Raw genomic sequence first — 24,467 nt, forward strand, 5'->3', positions numbered from 1 at the left:
TTCGAGCTTCGGGCCAGGGAGTGCGGAACACCGTTCGGGTGGTCGTGAAGGACAAGGAAGGAGATGCACCGGTTGATCGCACCTTCTTCATCAAGAAAATTCTCTTTGATTGCTGCGGATTTCAAGCGACGGACGTCTTCTGCCTGCAGGATTTCCCCAGCAGTGGATACTTTGACGTGACGTTCCGGAACGTGGCGGGATGCATCAAGTTCCTGAAGGCGTTCAAGGAGAAAGGGGACCGGGCGCCACTGTCGATCCTCACAGCGGAGCCGCTCTTCACACTTCCGTCACAACGGGACCGGGTGGTGACAATTCACCTCTACAACCCCCATGTTCCGGTGGTGGATGTACTCACCTTTCTCGCCAGGTATGTCGAGGTGGCCAGCACTGATGTCAAGGACCCCTTTGGGATCTGGACCAGCAAGCGGCAGGTCAAGGTGACCTTGAAGGTAGATCCCAGTGGAGCCATCATCCACCCTCCCTCCAGCTTCGCTATCGGGGGAAGTCGAGGCTTCTTGGTCTACGCTGGGCAGCCCAGAGTTTGCCGCACCTGTGGCAAATCTGGTCACATGGCAGCCATCTGCAGCACGGTTGTTTGCAAGAACTGCAAGGAGGAAGGCCATCAGACCAAGGACTGTAAGCAGACTAAGTGTTGCAACTTGTGCGGTGCGGCAGGCCATCTCTACAAGACCTGCCCCAAACGTTGCCTCAGCTATGCTCAGGCGGCAAGGTCCAAGGAAAGGCCGCGAGAAGGTTCGACGAAGGCGTCCGCTGTTCGAAAGGAGACCAGCAACCTTCTCCGCAGTGAGGAACTTCAACCTGAGAAGGAAGGGGAGGCAGCTGAAACCAACGACCCAGCACCTACCCAGCGCCCGGAAACCCCTCCTCCACAGACAGAATCAATGGAGGAGGAGGCAGCAGATGGACAAACAGGTCAGTGGCAAGTGGTCCAGAGGAAAACCACAAGGAAAAAACATCCCAAAGCCACCACCCAAACCAGTGGCAAGAGGAGGCTCTCCTCTGAATCAGACTGCAACAACTCCTCTTCACTGGAGGGGGAAATGCTGGAACGACAGCCCCTTCAAAAGAGGTGGCAGAACTCCGAGATGGATGATAAAGCATCCCAGCCCCCGGGCACTGGAAGCTGTGATGGGCCCGGCGTGCCCCAACCCCAATGCCCCACATGTAACGACGTGGCCAACGCATCTCAGCTCCGGGACACCGGGAGCAAAGACACGTCTGGCGCACCTGAGCTCCTGGAGACCGGGAGCTGTGATGTTTTCGAGGAGGAACAGATGGAAGCAGCTGAGGACAACCCAATCCTCTCTGCCTACAAGATCCCCCCGATGTCACCCGAGCGGCACAAACCCTGCATGAAAAATCAGGAGGGGTTTCTGAGCCCAACCAATGTGAAACTGCTTGCGCATACGATGGGTATGCAGGAACATCCCGAAGGACTGGGACTAGCGAGGACAAATGGTATGGGAAGCAACAACTAATTTTTAGTAAAAAATGGGTGTAAGAATTGCTTCCATTAATGTGCGTAGCATTAAATCTACTACGCGATGTGTTTCAACCTTGGATTACCTTGCCAAGGTCAAAGCTGACCTACTGTTTCTGCAGGAGTGTGGAATACCACACCTCAGCACCTACAGGCAGTGGTCGCGATGGTGGTCCCACGGGCCATCGATCTGGTCGGGGGGTAATGACTGCCGTTCCTCCGGCCTGGGTATTCTGCTGCGGGGAGGTAACTTCACCATCTCCGAAGTTAAGGAGGTGCTGGGCGGCCGCCTCCTCGTAGCAGACGTGATGTACAACAACGCTCCGCTCCGGTTGATCAACGTGTACGCCCCGGTATAACGCAACGAGCGGCTGACCGTCTTCCAGCAGCTCCCACTGCTGCTGGCGACGTCCAGGCCGGTCATCCTAGGCGGTGACTTCAACTGCATCATCGATGCGGCTGGACGATCCGGCAGTGACGACAGCAAACTGGACGCTACGTCCAGATTCCTAATAGAAACAGTTAAAAATGCCAAACTGCACGACGTCTTCAGCAAACCTGCAGACGGAGCGCGGCGCAGATACACATGGTCAACATCGGACGGGTCTGCCCGTTCCAGGATTGACTTCCTGTTTGTGTCCCGTGCTGTCACGGTTGGATCCACCGACGTCAAGCCGGTGTTCTTCTCCGACCACTGCCTCTTACTGGCCGACTGTCACTTACAGGACGACCAGCGGGTTGGCAGAGGGACGTGGAAGCTCAATGCGACACTGCTGACCACAGAGAACGTTGAGGAACTCAAAAGGGATTACAAAGGTTGGAGGACCGTGAAACACCTCTTTGAGTCTCCAGTTCACTGGTGGGAAGCGATTAAGGTGAACATCAAGAGGTTCTTCATCCACAAAGGTGTTCAGAAGGCGAGAGAGAGACAGAGGGAACTGTCCCGACTCCAGAAAATTATGCAAAATCTACTCCGGTTGCAGTCAATGGGGGTCGAGGTCAAGGAGGACCTCCAAGAGGTGAAGAACCAGCAGGCCTCGCTCTTTGCCAAGGAGGCCTCCAAGATCATCTTCCGGTCCAGAGTCCGCTCCATCGAGCAGGATGAGACTTGCTCGCGTTACTTCTTCCAAAAGGTACACAGAGAGAGCTCTTTTATCAGCAGCCTGAAGGAAGAAGATGGCTCGGTAACGTCTTCGCAGTTCGACATACTAAGGATCAGCAAATCCTTTTATGCTGGGCTGTATGACGCGAAGCCCACAGACAGCAGAGCCTCCCAGTCCTTCCTGTCATCTATCACAGAGGTCTTAGCTGACAGCAGGAGGGAGAGACTGGACAAGCCGCTAATTCTGGACGAGCTGACAAAGGCCGTCGAGTCTTTCGAGACGAGTAAAACTCCCGGGAGCGACGGCTTACCGGTCGAGTTGTACTCGGCCCTGTGGGACTGGGTCGGCTCGGACCTGCTGGAAGTATACGAGAGTATGCTCCTGGCCGGCAGCATGTCAGAATCCATGAGAAAAGGCATCATCACCCTCATTTACAAGCAGAATGGGGAGAGGGCAGAAATCACAAATTGGCGGCCCATCTCACTGCTTAATGTTGATGACATGATTCTGTCCAAAGTCATAGCCAGTCGAGTCAAGTCTGCTCTGGAGTTGGTGATTCACCCCGATCAGACCTGTACTGTACCCGGCAGGAAGATCTCTGATAGTCTCGCGCTACTCAGGGACACGATCGGCTACGTACGGGACAGGAGGGTGGACACCTGCCTCATCAGCCTGGACCAGGAGAAGGCATTTGACAGGATATCGCACACCTACATGATGGACGTGCTTTCCAAAATGGGGTTTGGGGAGGGAATCTGCAATTGGATCCAACTGCTCTCCACAAACATCAGGAGCGCAGTCTCAATCAACGAGTGGGAATTGGAAAGTTTCCCGATCAAATCTGGAGTCAGACAGGGCTGCCCTCTGTCCCCAGTCTTGTTTGTTTGCTGTATTAATCCCTTTGCTGAGTCTATTCGGAAGGATGCGAGCATAAGAGGGGTGACAATCCCAGGCAGCGGAGGCACTCAGGTCAAAACCTCCCTGTACATGGATGACGTCGCCGTTTTCTGCTCGGATCCGCTGTCCGTGCGCAGACTGATGAGCATCTGCGACCAGTTCGAACTGGCCTCGGGAGCCAAAGTTAACCACAGCAAGAGCGAGGCCATGTTCTTTGGCAACTGGGCTGACCGATCCTTTGTCCCCTTCACCGTCAGGTCAGACTACCTGAAGGTGCTGGGGATATGGTTCGGAAGGGCCGGGGCGTGCACCAAAACATGGGAGGAGCGAGTAGCCAAGGTACGACAAATGTTGGGCATGTGGGGGCAGTGATCTCTCTCCATTGTGGGTAAGAACCTGGTCATCAGGTGCGAGGCGCTCACGTTGTTGCTCTACGTGGCGCAAGTCTGGCCCATACCCCACTCCTGCGCCGTGGCAGTCACCCGAGCCATTTCCGCTTCGTCTGGGGATCTAAAATGGACCGGGTCCGGAGGGACACGATGTTCAAATCTCTGGACAAGGGCGGGAAAAATGTACTCAACGCGGCCCTCATCCTGATGACCACCTTCGTGTGCGGCTGCATCAAGCTGTGTGTCGATCCCCAGTACGCAAACTCCAAGTCTCACTACGTGCTGAGGTTCTATCTGTCCCCGGTGTTGCGAAGGATGGGCCTGGTCACATTGCCGCGGAACGCTCCGTGCAGTTGGGCCGTGCCGTACCACCTATCCTTCGTGGAGCAGTTTCTGCGGGAAACACCTTTGACCACCGGTCCATCAGGCAGTGGTCTGCACGGAATGTCCCAAGGCATTACGGGAAAATGAAACAGTGGATCATGTTGGATGGTTCCCCGAGCAGACCGTCAAAGTCATTTGGCGGAATGCCTCATCACCAGAACTTTCAAACAAGCACCAAGACGTAGCTTGGCTGGTGGTGAGAAGGGCCCTTCCCGTCAGATCCTACATGCACACCCGAAGTCTCGCCCCCTCCGCACAGTGCCCCCGCGTTGGCTGTGGTGGGGAAGAGACGGTCGCCCACCTCCTCCTGGAATGTGCCTTTGCAAAGAAGGTGTGGAAAGAGATACAGTGGTTTTTGTCAAGGTTCATCCCAAGCAGCTCTGTAACACAGGAGTCTGTGCTCTCTGGGCTGTTCCCAGGGACGCGCACCGAGACAAACATCAACTGCTGCTGGAGGACTATCAATTCGGTGAAAGACGCCCTTTGGTCTGCCCGAAACTTGCTGGTCTTCCAGCGCAAAGAGTTGTCCACCACCGAATGTTGCAGACTGGCACATTCCAAAGTCCAGGACGACGTGCTGAGGGACGCACTAAAGCTTGGGGCAGCCGCAGCAAAGGCTCAATGGGGAAAGAGCACAGTGTAAGGGTCCCCCACCAAGCTTGACTGAGGGGCTGGATCCAAGGGAAACCCCTCGAACTGTATCGTTAAAATTCTCAATTGCTGTAAATGTAAAACTGTAATTGACATGACAATTGTGAAACGGAAGGGTTGGGAAGAAACTCATGACAGGATTGAAGGAAACTGATCTCCCTTGCAATGTTTGTATTTTTTGGTACTGTTTGGCAATGTAATTTTTACAGATTTTTATGAATAAAGTATATTTTGGAAATATAAAAAAGGACTCTGTTGTGTTGATAAGGTAAGCTTTTTATTTAAGAAGTTCTGTCCGTTGGATTGCTAACCTAACAAGTTTTGACAGTTTTTTGGTTTTTCAGTAGATTTGTTGGGAATTTAGAATAGAGGGAATGGAAGTGAAGGCAGTTGTATGTTCCTCCTGCGGAATGTGGGAGGTCAGGGTCGCCAAGAGTGTCCCTGCTGACTGCATCTGCGGGAAGTGCTCCCAACTCCAGCTCCTCGAGAACCGCGTTCGGGAACAGGAGCTGGAGCTGGATGAACTTCGGATCATTCGGGAGGCGGAGGGGGTTATTGAGAGGAGTTATGGGGAGGTAGTCACACCTCAGGTAAAAGTAGGTAGATGGGTTACCGTCAGGGGAAGGAGAGGGAACCAGCAGGCAGTGCAGGGATCCCCTCTGGCCGTTTCCCTCAACAACAGGTATACCGTTTTGGATACTATTGCGGGGGACGACTTACCAGGGGTAAGCAATGGGGTACGGGTATCTGGCACAGAGTCTGTCCCTGTTGCACAGAAGGGAAGGGGGAAGAGGAGCACAGCTTTAATCATTGGGGACTCCATAGTTAGGGGAACAGATAGGAGGTTCTGTGGGAATGAGAGAGAAGCACGGTTGGTATGTTGCCTCCCAGGTGCCAGGGTTAGTGATGTCTCGGATCGTGTTTTTGGGATTCTTAAGGGGGAGGGGGAGCAGCCCCAAGTCGTGGTCCACATAGGCACCAACGACATAGGTAGGAAGAGAGATGGGGATTTAAGGCAGAAATTCAGGGAGCTAGGGTGGAAGCTTAGAGCGAGAACAAACAGAGATTTTATCTCTGGGTTGTTGCCCGTGCCACGTGATAGCGAAGCGAGGAATAGGGAGAGAGAGGAGTTGAACACGTGGCTGCAGGGATGGTGTAGGAGGGAGGGTTTTGGTTTCCTGGATAATTGGGGCTCTTTCTGGGGTAGGTGGGACCTCTACAAACAGGATGGTCTTCACCTGAACCAGAGCGGTACCAATATCCTGGGGGGGAGATTTGCTAGTGCTCTTCGTGGGGGGGTTAAACTAATTCAGCAGCGGAATGGGAACCTAAAATGTAGTGCCAGTGTGCAGGATGTTGAGTAGTGAGGTCAGGGATAAGGTTACAAGGACGCAAGAGGGCACTGGCAAGCAAGAACCTGGTTTAAATTGTGCCTACTTCAACGCCAGGAGCATCCGGAACAAGGTGGGTGAGCTTGTAGCATGGGTTGGTACCTGGGATCTCGATGTAGTGGCCATTTCGGAGACATGGGCAGAGCAGGAGCAGGAATGGATGTTGCAGGTTCCGGGATTTGGATGTTTCAGTAAGAACAGAGAAGATGGTAAAAGAGAGGGGGGCGGTGTGGCATTGTTAATCAAGGAGAGTATTACAGCGACAGAAAGGACGTTTGAGGACTCGTCTACTGAGGTCGTATGGGCCGAGGTTAGAAACAGGAGAGGTGAGGTCACCCTGTTGGGAGTCTTTTATAGACCTCCAAATTGTTCCAGAGATGTAGAGGAAAGGATAGCGAAGATGATTCTCGACAGGGGCGAGAGTAACAGGGTAGTTGTTATGGGGGACTTTAACTTTCCAAATATCGACTGGAAATACTATAGTTTGAGTACTTTAAATGGGTCAGTTTTTGTCCAGTGTGTGCAGGAGGGTTTTCTGACACAGTATGTAGACAGACCAACCAGGGCCGATGCCACATTGGATTTGGTACTGGGTAATGAACCCGGCCAGCTGTTAGATTTAGATGTAGGTGAGCACTTTGGTGATAGTGATCAAAATTCGGTTAGGTTTACCTTAGCGATGGGCAGGGACAGGTATATACTGCAGGGCAAAAATTATAGCTGGGGGAAAGGAAATTATGATGCGATTAGGCAAGATTTAGAATGCGTAGGATGGGGAAGGAAACTGCAGGGGATGGGCACAACCGAAATGTGGAGCTTATTCAATGTGCAGCTACTGCGTGTCCTTGACAAGTATGTACCTGTCAGGCAGGGAGGAAGTTGTCGAGCGAGGGAGCCGTGGTTTACTAAAGAAGTTGAAGCGCTTGTCAAGAGGAAGAAGGCTTATGTTAGGATGAGACGTGAAGGCTCAGTTAGGGCGCTTGAGAGTTACAAGCGAGCCAGGAAGGATCTAAAGGGAGAGCTAAGAAGAGCAAGGAGAGGACACGAGAAGTCATTGGCGGATAGGATCAGGGAAAACCCGAAGGCTTTCTATAGGTATATCAGGAATAAAAGAATGACCAGAGTTAGATTAGGGCCAATCAAGGATCGTAGTGGGAAGTTGTGTGTGGAATCAGAGGAGGTAGGGGAAGTGTTAAATGAATATTTTGCGTCAGTATTTACAGTAGAGAAACAAAATGTTGTTGAGGAGAATACTGAGATTCAGGCTACTAGGCGAGATGGGGTTGAGGTTCACAAGGAGGAGGTGTTATCAATTTTGGAAAGTGTGAAAATAGATAAGTCCCCTAGGCCAGATGGGATTTATCCTAGGATTCTCTGGGAAGCTAGGGAGGAGAGTGCAGAGCCTTTGTCCTTGATCTTTGTCGTCATTGTCGACAATAATAGTGCTGGAAGACTGGAGGATAGCAAATGTTGTCCCCTTGTTCAAGAAGGGGAGTAGAGACAGCTCTGGTTATTATAGACCTGTGAGCCTTACTTCGGTTGTGGGTAAAATGTTGGAAAAGGTTATAAGAGACAGGATTTATAATCATCTTGAAAAGAATAAGTTCATTAGCGATAGTCAGCACGGTTTTGTGACGGGTAGGTCGTGCCTCACAAACCTTATTGAGTTTTTCGAGAAGGTGACCAAACAGGTGGATGAGGGTAAAGCAGTGGATGTGGTGTATATGGATTTCAGTAAGGCATTTGATAAGGTTCCCCACGGTAGGCTATTGCAGAAAATACGGAAGTATGGGGTTGAAGGTGATTTAGAGCTTTGGATCAGAAATTGGCTAGCTGAAAGAAGACAGAGGGTGGTGGTTGATGGCAAATGTTCATCCTGGAGTTTAGTTACTAGTGGTGTACCGGAAGGATCTGTTTTGGGGCCACTGCTGTTTGTCATTTTTATAAATGACCTGGAAGAGGATGTAGAAGGGTGGGTTAGTAAATTTGCGGATGACACGAAGGTCGGTGGAGTTGTGGATAGTGCCGAAGGATGTTGTAGGGTACAGAGGGACATAGATAGGCTGCAGAGCTGGGCTGAGAGATGGCAAATGGAGTTTAATGCTGAAAAGTGTGAGGTGATTCACTTTGGAAGGATTAACAGGAATGCAGAGTACTGGGCTAATGGGATGATTCTTGGTAGTGTAGATGAACAGAGAGATCTTGGTGTCCAGGTGCATAAATCCCTGAAGGTTGCTACCCAGGTTAATAGGGCTGTTAAGAAGGCATATGGTGTGTTAGCTTTTATTAGTAGGGGGATCGAGTTTCGGAGCCACGAGGTCATGCTGCAGCTGTACAAAACTCTGGTGAGACCGCACTTGGAGTATTGCGTGCAGTTCTGGTCACTGCATTATAGGAAGGATGTGGAAGCTATGGAAAGGGTGCAGAGGAGATTTACTAGGATGTTGCCTGGTATGGAGGGAAGGTCTTACGAGGAAAGCCTGAGGGACTTGAGGTTGTTTTCGTTGGAGAGATGGAGGAGGAGAGGTGACTTAATAGAGACATATAAGATAATCAGAGGGTTGGATAGGGTGGATAGTGAGAGTCTTTTTCCTCGGATGGTGATGACAAACACGAGGGGACATTGCTTTAAGTTGAGGGGTGATAGATATAGGACAGATGTCAGAGGTAGTTTCTTTACTCAGAGTAGTAGGGGCGTGGAATGCCCTGCCTGCAACAGTAGTAGACTCGCCAACTGTAAGGGCATTTAAGTGGTCATTGGATAGACATATGGATGAAAATGGAATAGTGTAGGTCAGATGGTTTCACAGGTCGGCGCAACATCGAGGGCCGAAGGGCCTGTACTGCGCTGTAATGTTCTAATTCTAATTCTAAGAATGAATCCCACAATCTCATTCAGTGCCAGATACTGACAGGTGCAGAATTAATCCCACCTATACACACTGTACTAGGCACTGAAAGACATAGGAAGCATTGCACATTCACATACAAGAGCAAACATTGACAGATATTGGAGGAGTCACATGCTCACAGTCAGTACCAGATACTGTTGAAAAGAGAATTAATCCCACACTTGCATTCATTGCAAGAGACTGACAGTTACATAAAGGTTTTCCCACACTCACATAGAGTAACAGAGACTGGCATGCAGAACTTGATCCACACCCATATATAGTACCAAAACCTGTAAGATATTGAGTCAATACCACAATCAGATACAGTGTCAAAGACTGACAGGCATATTATAGAGTTCACTTCCATAGAATACCAGTTATTTACATGTGCAGAATGCATCTTGTTTCACATTCAGTCTGGATACTGACAGATACACAATGAATCACTACAATCATACTCAATACCAAGTTCAGACAAACACCATATATATCCCCCAATTATTCACAGTATCATAGACTGACAGACACAGAGTGAATCACAAAATCAATTAATTTCAGAGACCAGCAGATAGAGAATTAATCTCACTCTCACGGAAAGAACCAGAGAGTGACAGATATACAATGAGACCCAAGCTCACATAAAGTGACACACATAATTAAAACCACGCACATACATAGTACCTTAGACTGACACATTGAGAATGAATCAAACACATTCTGACAATAAGATTGATGCATACACAATGAAGCTCACACTCACATTTAGTTCCAGACAGTGACAGATACAGAATGATATCCACATTCAGCCACAGGAGCAGATAGATACAGAAGCTGCCCCACATTCCCATACAACACTCATGAATGACATACAGAATGAATCAAACAATCACATTTAGTTCCAGAGACTGACACTCAAATAATCTCACACTCAGACACAGTACCACAGATATATTTAGAATTAAATTCACTGTCATATAATGTACCAGAAAGTGTGGCAAAATTAATCTCATACAGTACAAAGGATGGATGGAATTTGTCCCACACTCAATGTAATAGGTTTTAAGTAAGTGAAGTGGGGTTGTCGGAGGGATGGGGGTGGAGGTGGGGAAGAGAACAAAATGGAAGGTATGTGTTAGGGCAGAGGGCAGGAGAGATTAACTGACAAATAGGTCATGCGGTAAAGGGAGAGTGCTAAGGGTGCAGTGAAAGGCAAAACATTAGTATAGAGAGAGTGTTAATGACAGAATAATGAACAGTTCTGTCCAAAAGCACAAACTTGAAAAATCAAGATTAAGGCAGACACATGGTGACAAAAAATGATAAAATAAAATAAAATAATCTAAAAGAGCCAGTCATGCTCTGAAATTTTTGTACTCAATGTTCAGTCCGGAAGGCTGTTGAGTGTCTAATCAGAAAATGAGGTTCTGTTCCTGGAGCTTGCTTCACTGGAACACTGCAGCAGGCTGAGGACAGAAATGTGGGCATGAGAGCAGGGTGGTGAATTGAAATGGCAAGCAACCGGAAGCTTGGGTTTATGCTTGCGGACTGAGCAGAGATGTTCCGCAAAGCAGTCACCCAATCTATGTTTGATCTCCCCAATGTAGAGGTGGCTGCATTGTGAGCAGCGAATACAATGTATTAAATTGAAAGAAGTACAAGTAAATCACTGCTTCACCTGGAAGGAGCGTTTGGGGCCTTGGATGGTGAAGAGAGGGGAGGTAAAAGGACAGGATCTATGCCTCCTGCAATTACATGCAAAGATGTCATGGGAAGGGGACAAGGTGTCGGGGTAATGCAGGAGTGGACAAGGGTGTCACGGAGGGAACAGTCCTTTGGATTGCTGACAGGGGAGGGGAAGATGTGTTTGGTAATGGCATCACGCTGGAGGTGGCAGAAATGGTGGATAATGATCCTTTGGATGTGCAGGCAGGTCAGGTGGAACTTCATTGCAGTTCTGGGAGGGAGGAGAAGGGATGAGGGCCGAAGTGCAGGAAATGTGTCAGACATGGTTGAGAGCCCTGTCAACCACAGCTGGGGGGAAATCCTCGGTTGAGGAAAAATGAAAACACATCAGAAGTGCTGTTGTCGAAGGTTGCATCATCAGAAATGATGTGTCTGAGATGGAAAAACTGGGAGAATGGAATGGAGTCCTTACAAGCAGAAGGGTGTGAGGAAGTGTAGTCAAGGTAACAGTGGGAGTCAGTGGGCTTAGAATGAATATTAGTGGACAGCCTTATCCTCAGAGATGGAGACAGAGAAGTCACAAAGGGAAGGGAAGTGTCGGAGATACATCATGTGAAGGTGAGGGAAGGGTGGAAATTGGAAACAAAGTTGATGAAGTTTTCCAGTTCGGGGCAGGAGCAGGAAATGACACTGACACAGTCATCATTCTACCGGAAAAAGAGCTGGGGGGTGGGGCCCTGAGTAGGACTGGAGAAAGGAATGTTTGACATACACCACAAAAAGACAGGCATAACTAGGACCTATGCGGTAATCCATAGCAAAGCTTTTTATGTTACTCTCTGAGTAACACACCTCCTGACTCACCAAACCGTGTCCACCATCTACAAGGCACAAGTGAGGTGTGTAATGGAATACTCTCCACTTGCCTGGATGAATGCAGCTCCAACAACACTCTGGAAGCTCAACTCCATCCAGGACAAAGTAGTTCCCTTGATCGACACCCCGTCCACCACCTTAAATATTCACTCACTCCACTACTGGTGGACAGTGGCAGCAGCGTTTAACATCCTGGACAGCACCTTCCAAACAGCCGACCTCTAACACCATTTTTTTTACAAGATGCACTGCAGCAACGCACCAAGGGTCCTTCGACAGCACCTTCCAAACCCGCAACCTATAACAACTAGAAGACAAGGGCAGCAAATGCATGGAAACGCCACCAACTGCAAGTTCCCCCCAAGTCACACACTATCCTGACTTGGAACTATATCGCGGTTCCTTCACTGTCACTGGGTCAGAATCCTGGAACTCCCCTCCGAACAGCACTGTGAGTGTACCTACCTCACATGGACTGTAGTGGTTCAAGACAGCAGCTCACCACCACCTTCTCAAGGGCAGTTAGAGATGGGCAATAAATGCTGGCCGAGCCAGCGACGCCCACATCCCATGAATGAATTTAAAAAAGGTGCACACTGCTGCCACTGTGCATCAGTGGCGGAGGGAGTGAATGTTTGTGGATAGGGTGCCAATCAAGTGGGCTGTTTTGTCCTGGATGGTATCGAGCTTCTTGAGTGTTGTTGGAGCTGCACCTATCCAGCAAGTGGACAGTATTCCATCATACTCCTGACTTGTGCCATGTCGATGGTGGACAGGCTTTGTGGAGTCAGGAAGTGAGTTAATTGCTGCAGGATTCCTAGCCTCTGACCTGCTCTTGCAGCCACATTATTTTTTTGGCGACTCCAGTTCAATTTCTGGTCAATGGTAGCCCCTGGGATGTTGATAGTGGGGGATTCGGCGATGGTAATGCCATTGAATGTCAAGGGGAGATGGTTAGATTCTCTCTTGTTGGAGATGGTCATTGCCTGGCACTTGTGTGGCATGAATGTTACTTGCCACTTATCAGCCCAAGCCTGGATATTGTCCAGGTCTTGCTGCATTTCTACACAGACTGCTTCAGTGTCTGAGCAGTCATGAATGCTGCTTAACATTGTGCAATTATCAGCGAAAATCCCCACTTCTGACCTTCTGATTGAAGGAAGGTCATTGATGAAGCAGCTGAAGATGGTTGGGCCTTGGACACTACCCTGTGGAACTCCTGCAGTGATGTCCTGTAGCTCAGATGATTGACCTCCAACAACCACAACCATCTTCCTTTGTGCTAGGTATGACTCCAACCAGAGGAGAGATTTCCCCCTGATTCCCTGGAAGGACAATAGCAGCAGATACATGGGAACACTGCAACCAGCAACCTCCCTTCCAAGCCACACAACATCGTGACTTGGATCTATTTTGCCGAGGGCATATCAAAATCCCGGAACTCCCTCCCTAATAGCACTGTGTGTGTACCTATAACATGTGAACTGCAGTGGTTCAAGTCGGCAGCTCACCAAAACCAGGGCAATTAGGGATGGGCAATAAATGATGGTCAATCCAGCGATGCTTACATCCCATGAAAAAAATAACAAAAATGAAATGGAGTTAAAATCTCTATGAAAGAAATCTTTATAAAATTCTGCAAGCAGTCCATGTGACCAGGAGATCCCCACCCCCTTCATTCCAGTTCCTGCTAATTTTACTTGCATTGATTCCACTTCATTTTCACACACGATTCTCTCATCCTCCTTTAAACCCTCTTCAATAAAACCACTCACTTTCAATAATTTGCAAATGGATTCATTTGCACATAACTCCTAATAAATAGGAGATACTGGAACGGCTGGCTGTACTTCATGTTGATAAGTCATTAGGACTGGATGGGATGCAACCAAGACTGCTGAGAGCTGTCAGGGTGGAAATTGCCAGAATCTTCTGATTTTTATTTTTTGGACTGACATTTGTTTGTCCCAGGACGCAATAACGAACTAAAATGAATCTGCACCGAGCAAATATTAACGTCCAACATCTGCAGGTTTCTTCCAAAACATCAGGAATTTCAGTTTCAATCCTCGGACCTTTTATGTTCTGTTCCATTGATATTTTGTCCCCTGATTAAAATTGATCCTGGGAAGTCTGTCCTCTGAGCGGCCTGGCACTCCGAGTTCCTCTGCAGACATCCGGTTGCTGTTGTTGGACCAAAAGATCCCGAAAACCCGAGAAGAAACGTCTCCCAAACCCCTCCGAGTGTGTCTCCATTAGACCATGCAGCCACCACCTGTATAATGGATAGCAATGGTGAGGAGTATGAGTTATTTCAGTGCCTGCGTTTTGTGGAAATAGAGGATTAAAGATTAAAAATAATTAAAATCACTGAATAGATCCTCTGTGAGCAGGACTCAAACCAAACTCGGATAAGTCCAGTGGATTTCAATGTTGAAATCTTTAACCACTGGACCATGGCAGCTGAAATCACACCCCTTTTATACAGACCGAGAATCATCCTACACTGATCCACTTCTGTTCATTTTTGTGTCCTGGGACAAAAAAGTTCTTTGTAGCTGTCAGTCAAAAAATGGTTGGAAGGAACTTCATTTATTCAATCACCAGCAGCCGCCAGTTGTCAATCAACTCAATCCCTTCAGCAATAGAGAGGGAGAAAGAGAGAGAGAGACTGTTAGAGAACTTCCTGCATTCAGTCCTGACCCTGTCACACTCAGCAGTTTCTCACCCAGACCCTACTCTCATCAACACTGAACATTGTTACTGAGACCCTTCAAATACTGTTTATAAAATGAATAAAGGTTCAAAGTTTATGACAGCTGGATTGAATGGAACCAAGTTTAATAAACTTTTCGCTCTGACTTGATAACCACATTAGACAGTCCTTCAATTGGTCGCAAACGTTATCAGCTGTCAGAATATTTTTACTGAGTTGAATAATTTCTGTGTGAGGAATGTTCCAGCATCATAAACCAGGGGAACGTGCTGACTGAGCTGTGTCTTCATCACTTCTGGGCAATCAGACAGTTCATCCTTCATTCTGTTCTGATTCACTTTCCCAAAGCGGATCTCCAGATTCTCAAATCTGGGGACAAGGATTTCTTATTTGCTTCTTTTCAGTTTTTATCATTCTCAACTGACAATATAATCCAAAACTCGGACAAATCCTCCACCTTGCATCGTGTCCCAGACTCAGTAGAAAGCAGCACATAGTGACATGAACACACTGACAGATACAATCCGTCACACTCTGATTCAGTGAGATTAATGTCAAGAGTGGTTTCCAGATCAAATGCAATGATGAACAAATTTCTCTCAAAGGAGGTGTGGTTGACTGAGGTACCTTTATAGTATTTGCAGTGAATTTCTGTACAAGAATGGACAATCGTCAAATATCCATTCGGAAATCCTTCGCTCAGCAAAGACAGATAGAGTCCTGTTTTAAATAAAAACAGAAAGTGCTGGAAATATTCAGCAGGTCTGGTAGCATCTGTGCAGAGAGGAGCAGAGTTAACCTTTCAGCAGTTCTGATAAAATGTCACAGACCTGAAAGGTTAACTCTGCTTCTCTGTCCACAGATGCCACCAGACCCGCTGAATATTTCCAGCACTTTCTGTTTTCATTCCAGATTTCCAGCATCTGCAATATTTTGCTTTTGTTACTGTCCTGTCTTATTGTGCTGCTCAATAAAGTAGTTGGAAAACCAAGTTACAGTCAGGCTTAAAGGGGATTTGAATCCAGGATTGATCTGTTCATTAAAGAGGTACTTCGACCAACTAAGTCAAAGGGTCAAAATACAGTGTTTGAGTTTTTTGAGCTACAGATTAGTGCAGATCTTTCTAGCTGTGCTGAACATTGATTTCCATCTCCGGGTTCTTTCTGAATCTGTGAGTTTGCAGTTCTTTGCGAGTGAGTGGGAGACATGGAGATATGTTTAGACGATTTCCTGGCAAATCATTTGCAACTCCATATTTTTCTGAAATTTGTACGAACACATTAATGACATACGTCACGCCGTGAAATTTCTCCACAAAACACTGAAAGGTGACATTGTTAATTGTGAGGGGGTTTTTTCACTTATTCAGACATACATTTGGAAGGAGTGATCAGAACGTGATTCACACATGACGTGATGACGTAATGGCGTGAATAAACACTTCCTTGAACTGGCCATATTTGGTATCCATTTTTTCTGCTCGACCCACCTGAATATTATAGAGAAAATGGCAACAAGGGGAAGATAAAGTCTGTAAATATAGGCAGAAAACAGCAGCAGGGACTGCAGTAAACAAGATCAGCCATTTCCTGGTGACTTAGTTGCTCGGATAGTGGAGAATTTAGATCGGTTGTGGACAGCATGAGCCTCAGACTGTCTCCTGAGTTGAATAGGATACCGCACGGTCTTCGTGCTCATTGAGGAAATTTGGCTGTACTCATGGGATACAGCTGAAAGATGGCAACGAATGAAAGGGTTTGAGCAACATTCCGTTCCTGTATTGAAAGAATGGGCATGTTTTTAGAGTTAAGAATATTTTGGGACTGGAAGGTGAGGCGGTCAAGACTCAGAATAAGGCAATTCCTGAGAAAAAGAAAACAATTTTGCTGTGGAAATTGGCCTGGAAGTGTATGACATGCTAACAAAGCTTCCTGCTCTGAACAAAGCAAAATATGTGCCAGTCAAAACAAAATCACCAAGTTGGAGGAACATTTCAACCCAAAGCCACTAGAGATAGCAGAATGCTATAAATTTGGAACCAGAAATCAGAAAAGTAGTGAAGCAGTTGGTGAGTATATTGTGGCACTGAAGAATTTTTATTACGTTGCAACTTTGGCACATTCTTAGACCATGCATTACGAGACATATTTGTGTGTGGATTTGGTGAACAAAAGAATCCAATCGAAGTTACTAAACACACAAAATCTTACATTTGAGATCGTGTGTAAGATTGCTGTTTCCATGGAGATGGCATCAAAGAATGTTAGGGAATTTTGTCCTATGCAGGTAACTAGTACAGGCTTCTGTCCACCGTTAAAGTGCTTCAGCCAAGTCTACAGTGGACAGACATAGCCAGAAGAGTGCCAATGATAGCAGTTTAGTGTCGTTATCACCATTAGGGCAACCACACAGCCCAATCATGTCAGTACAGAAATGCAAAATGTTTTATTTGTCAAGCAGAGGCCAAAGAAGGAAAGGGAACTAATTCCAGTGGTAATGGAAAACAGTGATGTTATAAGGGTGGAGTTCACAATCTTTGAAGTGAATCCAGAGTGCCTAACCAAAGAGGAGCAAGGGCTGTACAGCATTTATGCCACTAGCAATCACTCAAATGATCGAGACTTTTGTATAATGCTGTTGGTAAATAAACAGTACATTGCTACGACCATGGATTGCTCCATCATGAATAGAGAAATATATGGGAGCAAAGTCAGTGATGTACCTCTAACTGAGAGCACCGGTCAATTGAAAACCTACTCTGGTGAGGTGTGAGAAATGTGTGGGCAAATGGAGTGCAATATCCAACATAAGAGCAGGCCCCTCAAGTTACCCATTGTTTAAAAAATTATGTCAGTGGAAGTAGGCATCACTGGCAAGGCCAGCATTTATTGCCCATTCCTAATTGCCCTTGACAACTGAATTGCTTGCTAGGTCATTTCAGAGGACAGGTGAGAGTAAACCACATTGTTGTGGGCCAGCATCACATACAGGCCAGACCAGGTAAGCACAGCAGATTGCCTTCTGTAAAGGGTATGAGTGAACCAGATGGGTTTTAATGAAAATCAATCATCGTTGCATGGCACCACTGCTCAGATTTTATATTATTCATTAATTAATTGAATCTGAATTCCACCAGCTGGAATTTAAACTCATATCCCCAGGGCATTAGTCTGAGTCGTGAGATTATCAGTTCAGTGACATTACTGCTATGCCAGCCTCTCCCCTACAAGGTAGTGAGATATGTCAACAAACCAATAATAATGGGGAAAGACTGGCTTTGAAAGCTGAAGTTAGACTGGAAGCATGTTTTTTCAAGTTGAAACAACCAAGGAGCTTGATCAGCCATTGAATAGTTACAGGAACACTTTCGAGGACAGCTATGAAGGCATAATCAGTGTGAAAGCTCACATCTGAATCAGGCCTGATACCAAACCAGTATATTGCAAAGTTTGGCTGCTTCCTTATGCTTCCAAAACCCAGGTTGAAGAGGAGCAAAAGAATCTGGAGAGATATGGTGTGCTGGTGAAAACTGATCACTGTGATTGGGCAAACCCAATTGTCATTGTGCCCAAGTCAGACAAAACCATTAGTCTATGTGGGGATGACAATGTCACAATGAACTAGGAAGTGGATTATGAGAAGTATCCACTACTGATCTCGAGCTTTGTATGCGGAGTTAGCAGGATCCAAGCTATTCACAAAGTTGGATTTATTCCATGCTTATGCACAGCTCAATGTGAATCAAGTGAATCTGCAGTATCTCACAATAAACACACACATGGGGTTATACTCCTACATAAAGCTGCCGTACGGTGTGAAGCCTTCTCCAAACTTCTTCCAAGTTACAATGGGTAAGATTTTACAAGGAGTGCTACATTGCTTGTGCAATCAGGATGATGTGTTGATCATGACTGTAACAAATGAAGAGAATTTTCAAGTGTTGGATGAAGTGTTAAAAAGGCTCAATGATCACAATGTGTCACTTGAAAAAGAACAAGTGTGCCTTTGTACAATCTGAGGTGGTGTACCTTGGCCTGATAATCAATGAAAAGTACTACAGCCAGTGAAAGAGAAGATAGAGGCTATGGTCAAAGCCCCTAAGACAAAAAGATGTGTCTGAATTTAGATCTTTTCTACGCATGGTCCAATACTACTTGCAATTTCTGCCTGAGCATGCAATGGTGTTAGCTCCACTACATGAGTTGTTGAAGAAAGATGTGAAATGGAAATGGTCTAAAGCACAACAAGATGCTTATGATGCATGTAAGAGAAGCTTGACCAGTGACACACTACACATTCATTACCACACAAATGGTGAACTGAAGCTAGCTTCAAAATATGGAGTTGGAGCAGTAATCAGTCATGTTGTGGATCATGGTCAGGAGAAACCCAGAGCATTTGTGTCACGTACCCTGACCAAGAGTGACTGGAACTACACACAGATAGGAAAGGAAGTGTTTGGAATCATCTTTGGAAACAAAAAGTTTCACCAGATTTTGTTGGGTGGAAACTTTACGCTAGTAACAGATCATAAACCACTAATAGCTATTCTGGGACCAAAATTTACAATACTGACAATGGCAGAATCAAGGATGCTGCAGTGGGCTGTACTTTTCTCACTGTTTGACTGCAACATTGAATATCGTAGTTCAAAGGAGAATGCTATCGCTGACGCACTGTCACATTTACTGCATGAAGATTTAGATGTAGACTGTGAAGGTGCAATCTTCATAATAGAAATTGTGGCCATGGCTGAGTCGACCAGTCGGCAGGTTCACTGTGAGCCGATAACACTGCCGGGTAAAGGCCGCTTTCCAACTCCAATCTTAACACAGGAGATTCCCCAAACAGCTGCAATAAGGTGTTTGTAAACTGCTGGAAGCGGATGTGTGTGGAAATGGTGATGTTACTGAGGAGGTTTCTTAGTATCGAATGGATTGTGTTTCGGTGGGAACATTACTGAGTGTTAATTGTAGCGGGACCATATTTAAAAGCTCCGGCTTTCTGGAAGGCTTTGACTACGAATGCCGAGTCTGGAAGGGTTTGTGTGGAGAGCTGGGTTTCGGTTCTACTGTTAATAAAGGGTTTGAAATTGGCAGCCCGGAGGAAACTGGAGGTGGATCTGAAAGATGAGGGGCCGTTCTCTCTCAACCAAAACAAGAAATGCTGGATTCACTCAGCAGGTCTGGCAGCATCTGTGGAAAGAGAAGCAGAGTTAACGTTTCGGGTCAGTGACCCTTCTTCGGAACCGTTCTCTCTCTGTCTGTCACTCTGGGTGTCTCCTCCCTCTCGCTCTCTGTTTAATCCTCACTCTGTCTCCTCCACTCCCTGCTCTCACTCTGCCTTTCTCAGCCAGGTCCAGGGGGTCTGTATACAAAGGATCCTGAAGGATTCTGTTACTCATGTACTGCAGTGATCTGAGTGAAGAATCATCATGTCTGGCAGAGGTAAAGGAGGGAAAGGACTGGGCAAAGGCGGAGCAAAGCGGCACCGCAAAGTGCTTCGTGATAATATCCAGGGCATCACCAAACCAGCAATCCTCCGCCTGGCTCGCCGTGGCAGGGTCAAGCGGATCTTGGGTTTGATCTATGAGGAGACTCGCGGGGTGTTGAAAGGTTTCCTGGAGAATGTGATCAGGGATGCGGTCACCTACACTGAGCACGCCAAGCCCAAGACGGTCACTGCCATGGATGTGGTGTAGGCTCTGAAACGGCAGGGCCGCACGCTCTATGGATTCGGCGGTTGAACAACTTGACCCTTTCCAGCAAACGCAAAACAAAGGCTCTTCTAAGAGCCACCCACCACCTCACAGAGAAAGCAGTGACCTGGAAATGGGAGCTGGGATAGGCTGTTCAGAACAGTTCAATCAATCTGCTGTGTTCGGGATACAAAACTGGAATCCCCGAGTTTGATATTTCAGTTGTAGCAAGGATGTGCAGTGGATTTGATTTTGTAAACGTGCTGTGTAAACAGTGCCCGAGACTCTCCAGTTAGTTATTTCCCCAGTCGACACATGCCCTCAGTGAAAAGCCACATTACTCCTCCAGAATCACTCATTGTTTTCATAGAATTTCAAAATGATTTCGATGCAATGAGAGAATCCGGGAGTTTTGCAGCAGCCATTGAATCGGTCACTGGAACCAGACCCACTTGTGATGTTATTTCTCCCGAGACGGTGTTTCCTGCACTGAAACTGACAGGGTTTGTGAAACTGATCAGTTTCAGCTCAATCATTCAGGGACCTGGAATTTCCACAGTTTGAGCCCGAGCCCACTTCTGATTGGTCACCCTCTTCCCATTCGTATGTCTTAACCAATCGCAGAGCTTCGAATTGGAAAATGCAGCAAATCATTGGCTTAAATTGTCGACCTGACGAAGTTTGAATTCGAAAAAGCCGCCAATTTCAGTATCGGAAAGAAGCGATTACTGGAAAATCTATCTGAAGCTGATCGTTTTATATATATATATATATATATATACATGTGTGACCATTAAAAAACATTTATATTCCGCTTTTATCAGCAAATTCCTGGCACCATTTTAAAGCTGTTCGTAAAATAGCGCCAGGAAATTGTGCTGATAAAAGCGGAATAAAAAACAAGATTTTGGATGGTTATGTCCATATTTTACGAACAGCTTTAATCTGTAATATTGTTGGTTACTCATCTGTAACTGCCGGCAAAATGTAACGGGACAAATAACTCAAATTCGGTGTGGAAGTAATAAATTGGACAGGGTTTCGGGGGACAGTGAGAAGTCACTGAATTAGTTGCTTAAACATTGTAAATCTGATTCGGTCCTGTTACTGACATTCTGGAATCAGACAGTAATCAGCCCTTTCACAGAGACTGTGGGTGGCTCTGAAAAGAGCCTTTGGTTTATTAGGTGACATTTTGGCCGCTTTACTTTTTCTGGGAGCTCTGAGCGCTGGTTTTCTTGGGCAACAGCACGGCCTGGATATTCGGCAGCACCCCGCCCTGAGCGATGGTCACCCCTCCCAGCAGCTTGTTGAGCTCCTCGTCGTTGCGGACGGCCAGCTGCAGGTGTCTGGGGATGATGCGGCTCTTCTTGTTGTCCCGGCCGCGTTACCGGCGAGTTCGAGGATTTCAGCGGTCAGATACTCGAGCACAGCAGCCAGATAGACTGGGGCTCTGGCACCCACACGCTCAGCATAGTTATCCTTTCTCAGGAGCCTGTGAACACGGCCCACCGGGAACTGCAGTCCAGCCCGGGAGGAGCGAGACTTGGCCTTGGCCCGAGCTTTGCCGCCAGTCTTTCCTCTTCCAGATATTTTCACAAATTCTTTCACGAAGAATGGATATTTTCCACAGCATTTACTTTACTTATAGACTGAAAACTCTCCTCATTAGTCGGTACTTAATTCACCTTATTTGCCTATATTCATCACCAATCAGGTCACTGACAACAGAAGAGGACGGGATTTACCCACCACAACCTCAGAATCAGAATTTGTCAATTTCAAAAAGCCCGCCAATTTCATTTTCGGAAAGGAGCGGATTAAAATAAATGTCATCCTTCGTCAAAGATTTAAAATCACTTCTCTTTATTTTCTTTTATTCAACTCCTTTCATCACCAATCAGAGACGTGGGTTTTAAATGTTGTTTAAATTGTGGATCTTCGCACAATCGCTTTCAAACTGTCCCGGGCGGTACTAAATCCCTGTTCACAGCATTTCCCTGAAGCGAAACGTTCAGTTTATCTTCGATCAGAGCCCAGTGTCCTTCTCTGAAAAGAGGGAGCCGGATCGAATCCTCAAACTGCCCTTAATCTGCTCTATAATGATCCCATTCCGGGCTGTTCCACTGCGGAGAGTTGCTGTTGATAAAATGATGAATCAGTTCACATTTCAGGAATAGAGTAAAGGAACGGAGGTCTGACTCTTCCCGCTGAAAGCAGCTGTTAAAGCGGTCATTCAGGGGCTGTGCAAAAAAAATAACAGCTTTAAGCAAAAAAGGAAAGGCGAATGAGCGCATTATGGGTTCATGGGACAGAAGACACAAACACAGTAGTGGGATCGTTATTATATTATACATTATCTTAGTGATTTAATAGAGATGTTCGGATGCAGCTTTTTCAGAGAGATTGTGGGTGGCTCTTAAAAGAGCCGTTGTGTTTGGGATGTTTTTCAGTCCATTGTGCAGTTTTACTTGGAGCTGGTGTACTTGGTCACCGCCTTTGTCCCTTCCGACACGGCGTGCTTGGCCAGCTCCCCGGGCAGCAGCAGGCGCACGGCGGTCTGGATCTCCCGGGAGCTGATGGTGCTGCGCTTGTTGTAATGGGCCAGGCGGGAAGCCTCACCCGCGATGCGCTCGAAAATATCGTTCACAAACGAGTTCATGATGCTCATGGCCTTGGAGGAGATGCCGGTGTCGGGGTGAACCTGCTTCATCACTTTGTAGATGTAGATGGAGTAACTCTCCTTCCTCGATTTTCTCCGCTTCTTGCCGCCCTTTGCTGACGGTTTATTTAAGGTTTTCTTGGCGCCCTTCTTAGGAGCTGCTTTCTTCTTCTCCTCAACCATCTTCAGTTTCAATTTCAGACTCAGAAATAAACCAAACCCCTTCCGAGTGTGGATTAAATAGACAATCCCACAGCTCTATGCTAATGAGGGATGGGGGAAATAAAGATTGTGATTGGGTGACTGGCAGTGATGTCACAAAGGTTTCATATTGTAATTTTCTAATTGGTCTCTTTCGCCATCCAATCAGATTAAACATTTGCAACCAATCACAAACACCCTTCCTGCAATCAGGAAGTATATTTCCCAAAGACTGTCTCCAACCCCAGTTTCTGTTGAAAGAGCCGCTTCTTATGTAAAGCTCCCTGGAAATGTCCTGGCTGTTGTTGGGAAGACACATATTGGCTGATTCTGTGTCCTTGTGTCTCTGCTATTGCATGTGAGCGTGCAATTAATTTCATTTCTTTTTTCTCTGATCCTGTGTTTGAGCGTGTTGTGTAATTCGGTAGCTCTCAGTCTCTGGTGCAGTCGGGATTCATTCTGTATATTACAGACTCTGGTACTGTGAGTGTGACATCCATTCTGTATCTGTCAGTCTCTGGTACTGTGTTTGAGTGTGAGGAGATGAGGTGGAATGTTGCAGGGAGGAAGATGGAAAAGAGCGTTGGTGCGATGACACAGCCTTGCTTGAGCCCAGTTTGCATTGGGATTAGGTCAGTGGTAGGTCGTTGCCAATGATTACATGTCATGCAGTCGGCAGACGATGGTGCCGAATTTCTCCGGGCAGCCAAATTTGAAGAAGATGTTCCATAATCCCTCCCAGTTTGGAGAGTTGAAGGCCTTTGTCAGGTCAGAGAAGGCCATGTAGAAAGGTTGCTGCTGCTCCGTACATTTTGCTTGGGAATGTCTTGCTGTGAAGAGTATGTTCACTGTGCCTCTTGATTGACAGAATCCACATTGTGATTCCAGTAGGAGCTCTTCAGCCATGGGGAGGAGGCGGTTGAGAAGGACTCTTGTGATGACCTTCCCTGTGACGGACAGCAGGGCTGCCCCTCTGTAGTTACTACGGTCGGGTTTGTCACCTTTTTTGAAGATGGTCACAATTACGGCATCTCGGAAATCCCTGACATGCTCTCTTCCTTCCACATGAGAGACATGAGACGATGTATTTGTGTCAAGAGTGCTTCTCTGCTGTATTTTCGAATTTTGGTGGGAATTCCATCTATGCCGGTGGCCTTATTTTTTTTTTAGCTGTCAATCTCTGTCAGTCTGGGATTGTGCTGACGTCATGGTGGGTAGCATGCTGTGGAATATAGTCAAGGGCACTCACATCAAAGACGGCATCGCAATTGAGGAGATATTCAAAGTGCTCCTTCCAATGAGTGCTGACTGCCTCTCTGTCCTTGATCAGTGTCACTCCATTCTTTGCTCTCAGTGGGGTAGGTCCTTAGATACTTGGGCCGTGAATGATCTTGACAGTGCCGAAGAAGCCACATATGTCG

General features: G+C 46.9%; 1 protein-coding gene and 1 pseudogene across 1 annotated transcript; one reads left to right on the plus strand and one right to left on the minus strand.

The window, feature by feature from the left end:
• Positions 1-19,919: 19,919 nt before the first annotated feature.
• On the plus strand, positions 19,920-20,186 carry LOC137359694 (histone H4 type VIII-like). Its single transcript, XM_068025474.1, has one exon. It carries the CDS (start codon positions 19,920-19,922, stop codon positions 20,184-20,186), a length of 267 nt encoding a protein of 88 aa, XP_067881575.1.
• A 1,201-nt stretch (positions 20,187-21,387) lies between these two features.
• On the minus strand, positions 21,388-22,019 carry LOC137359690 (histone H2A-like; annotated as a pseudogene).
• Positions 22,020-24,467: the final 2,448 nt, after the last annotated feature.

The sequence above is a fragment of the Heterodontus francisci genome, unplaced genomic scaffold (genome assembly GCF_036365525.1).
Source record: "Heterodontus francisci isolate sHetFra1 unplaced genomic scaffold, sHetFra1.hap1 HAP1_SCAFFOLD_121, whole genome shotgun sequence".
NCBI classification, from domain to species: Eukaryota; Metazoa; Chordata; class Chondrichthyes; order Heterodontiformes; family Heterodontidae; genus Heterodontus; species Heterodontus francisci.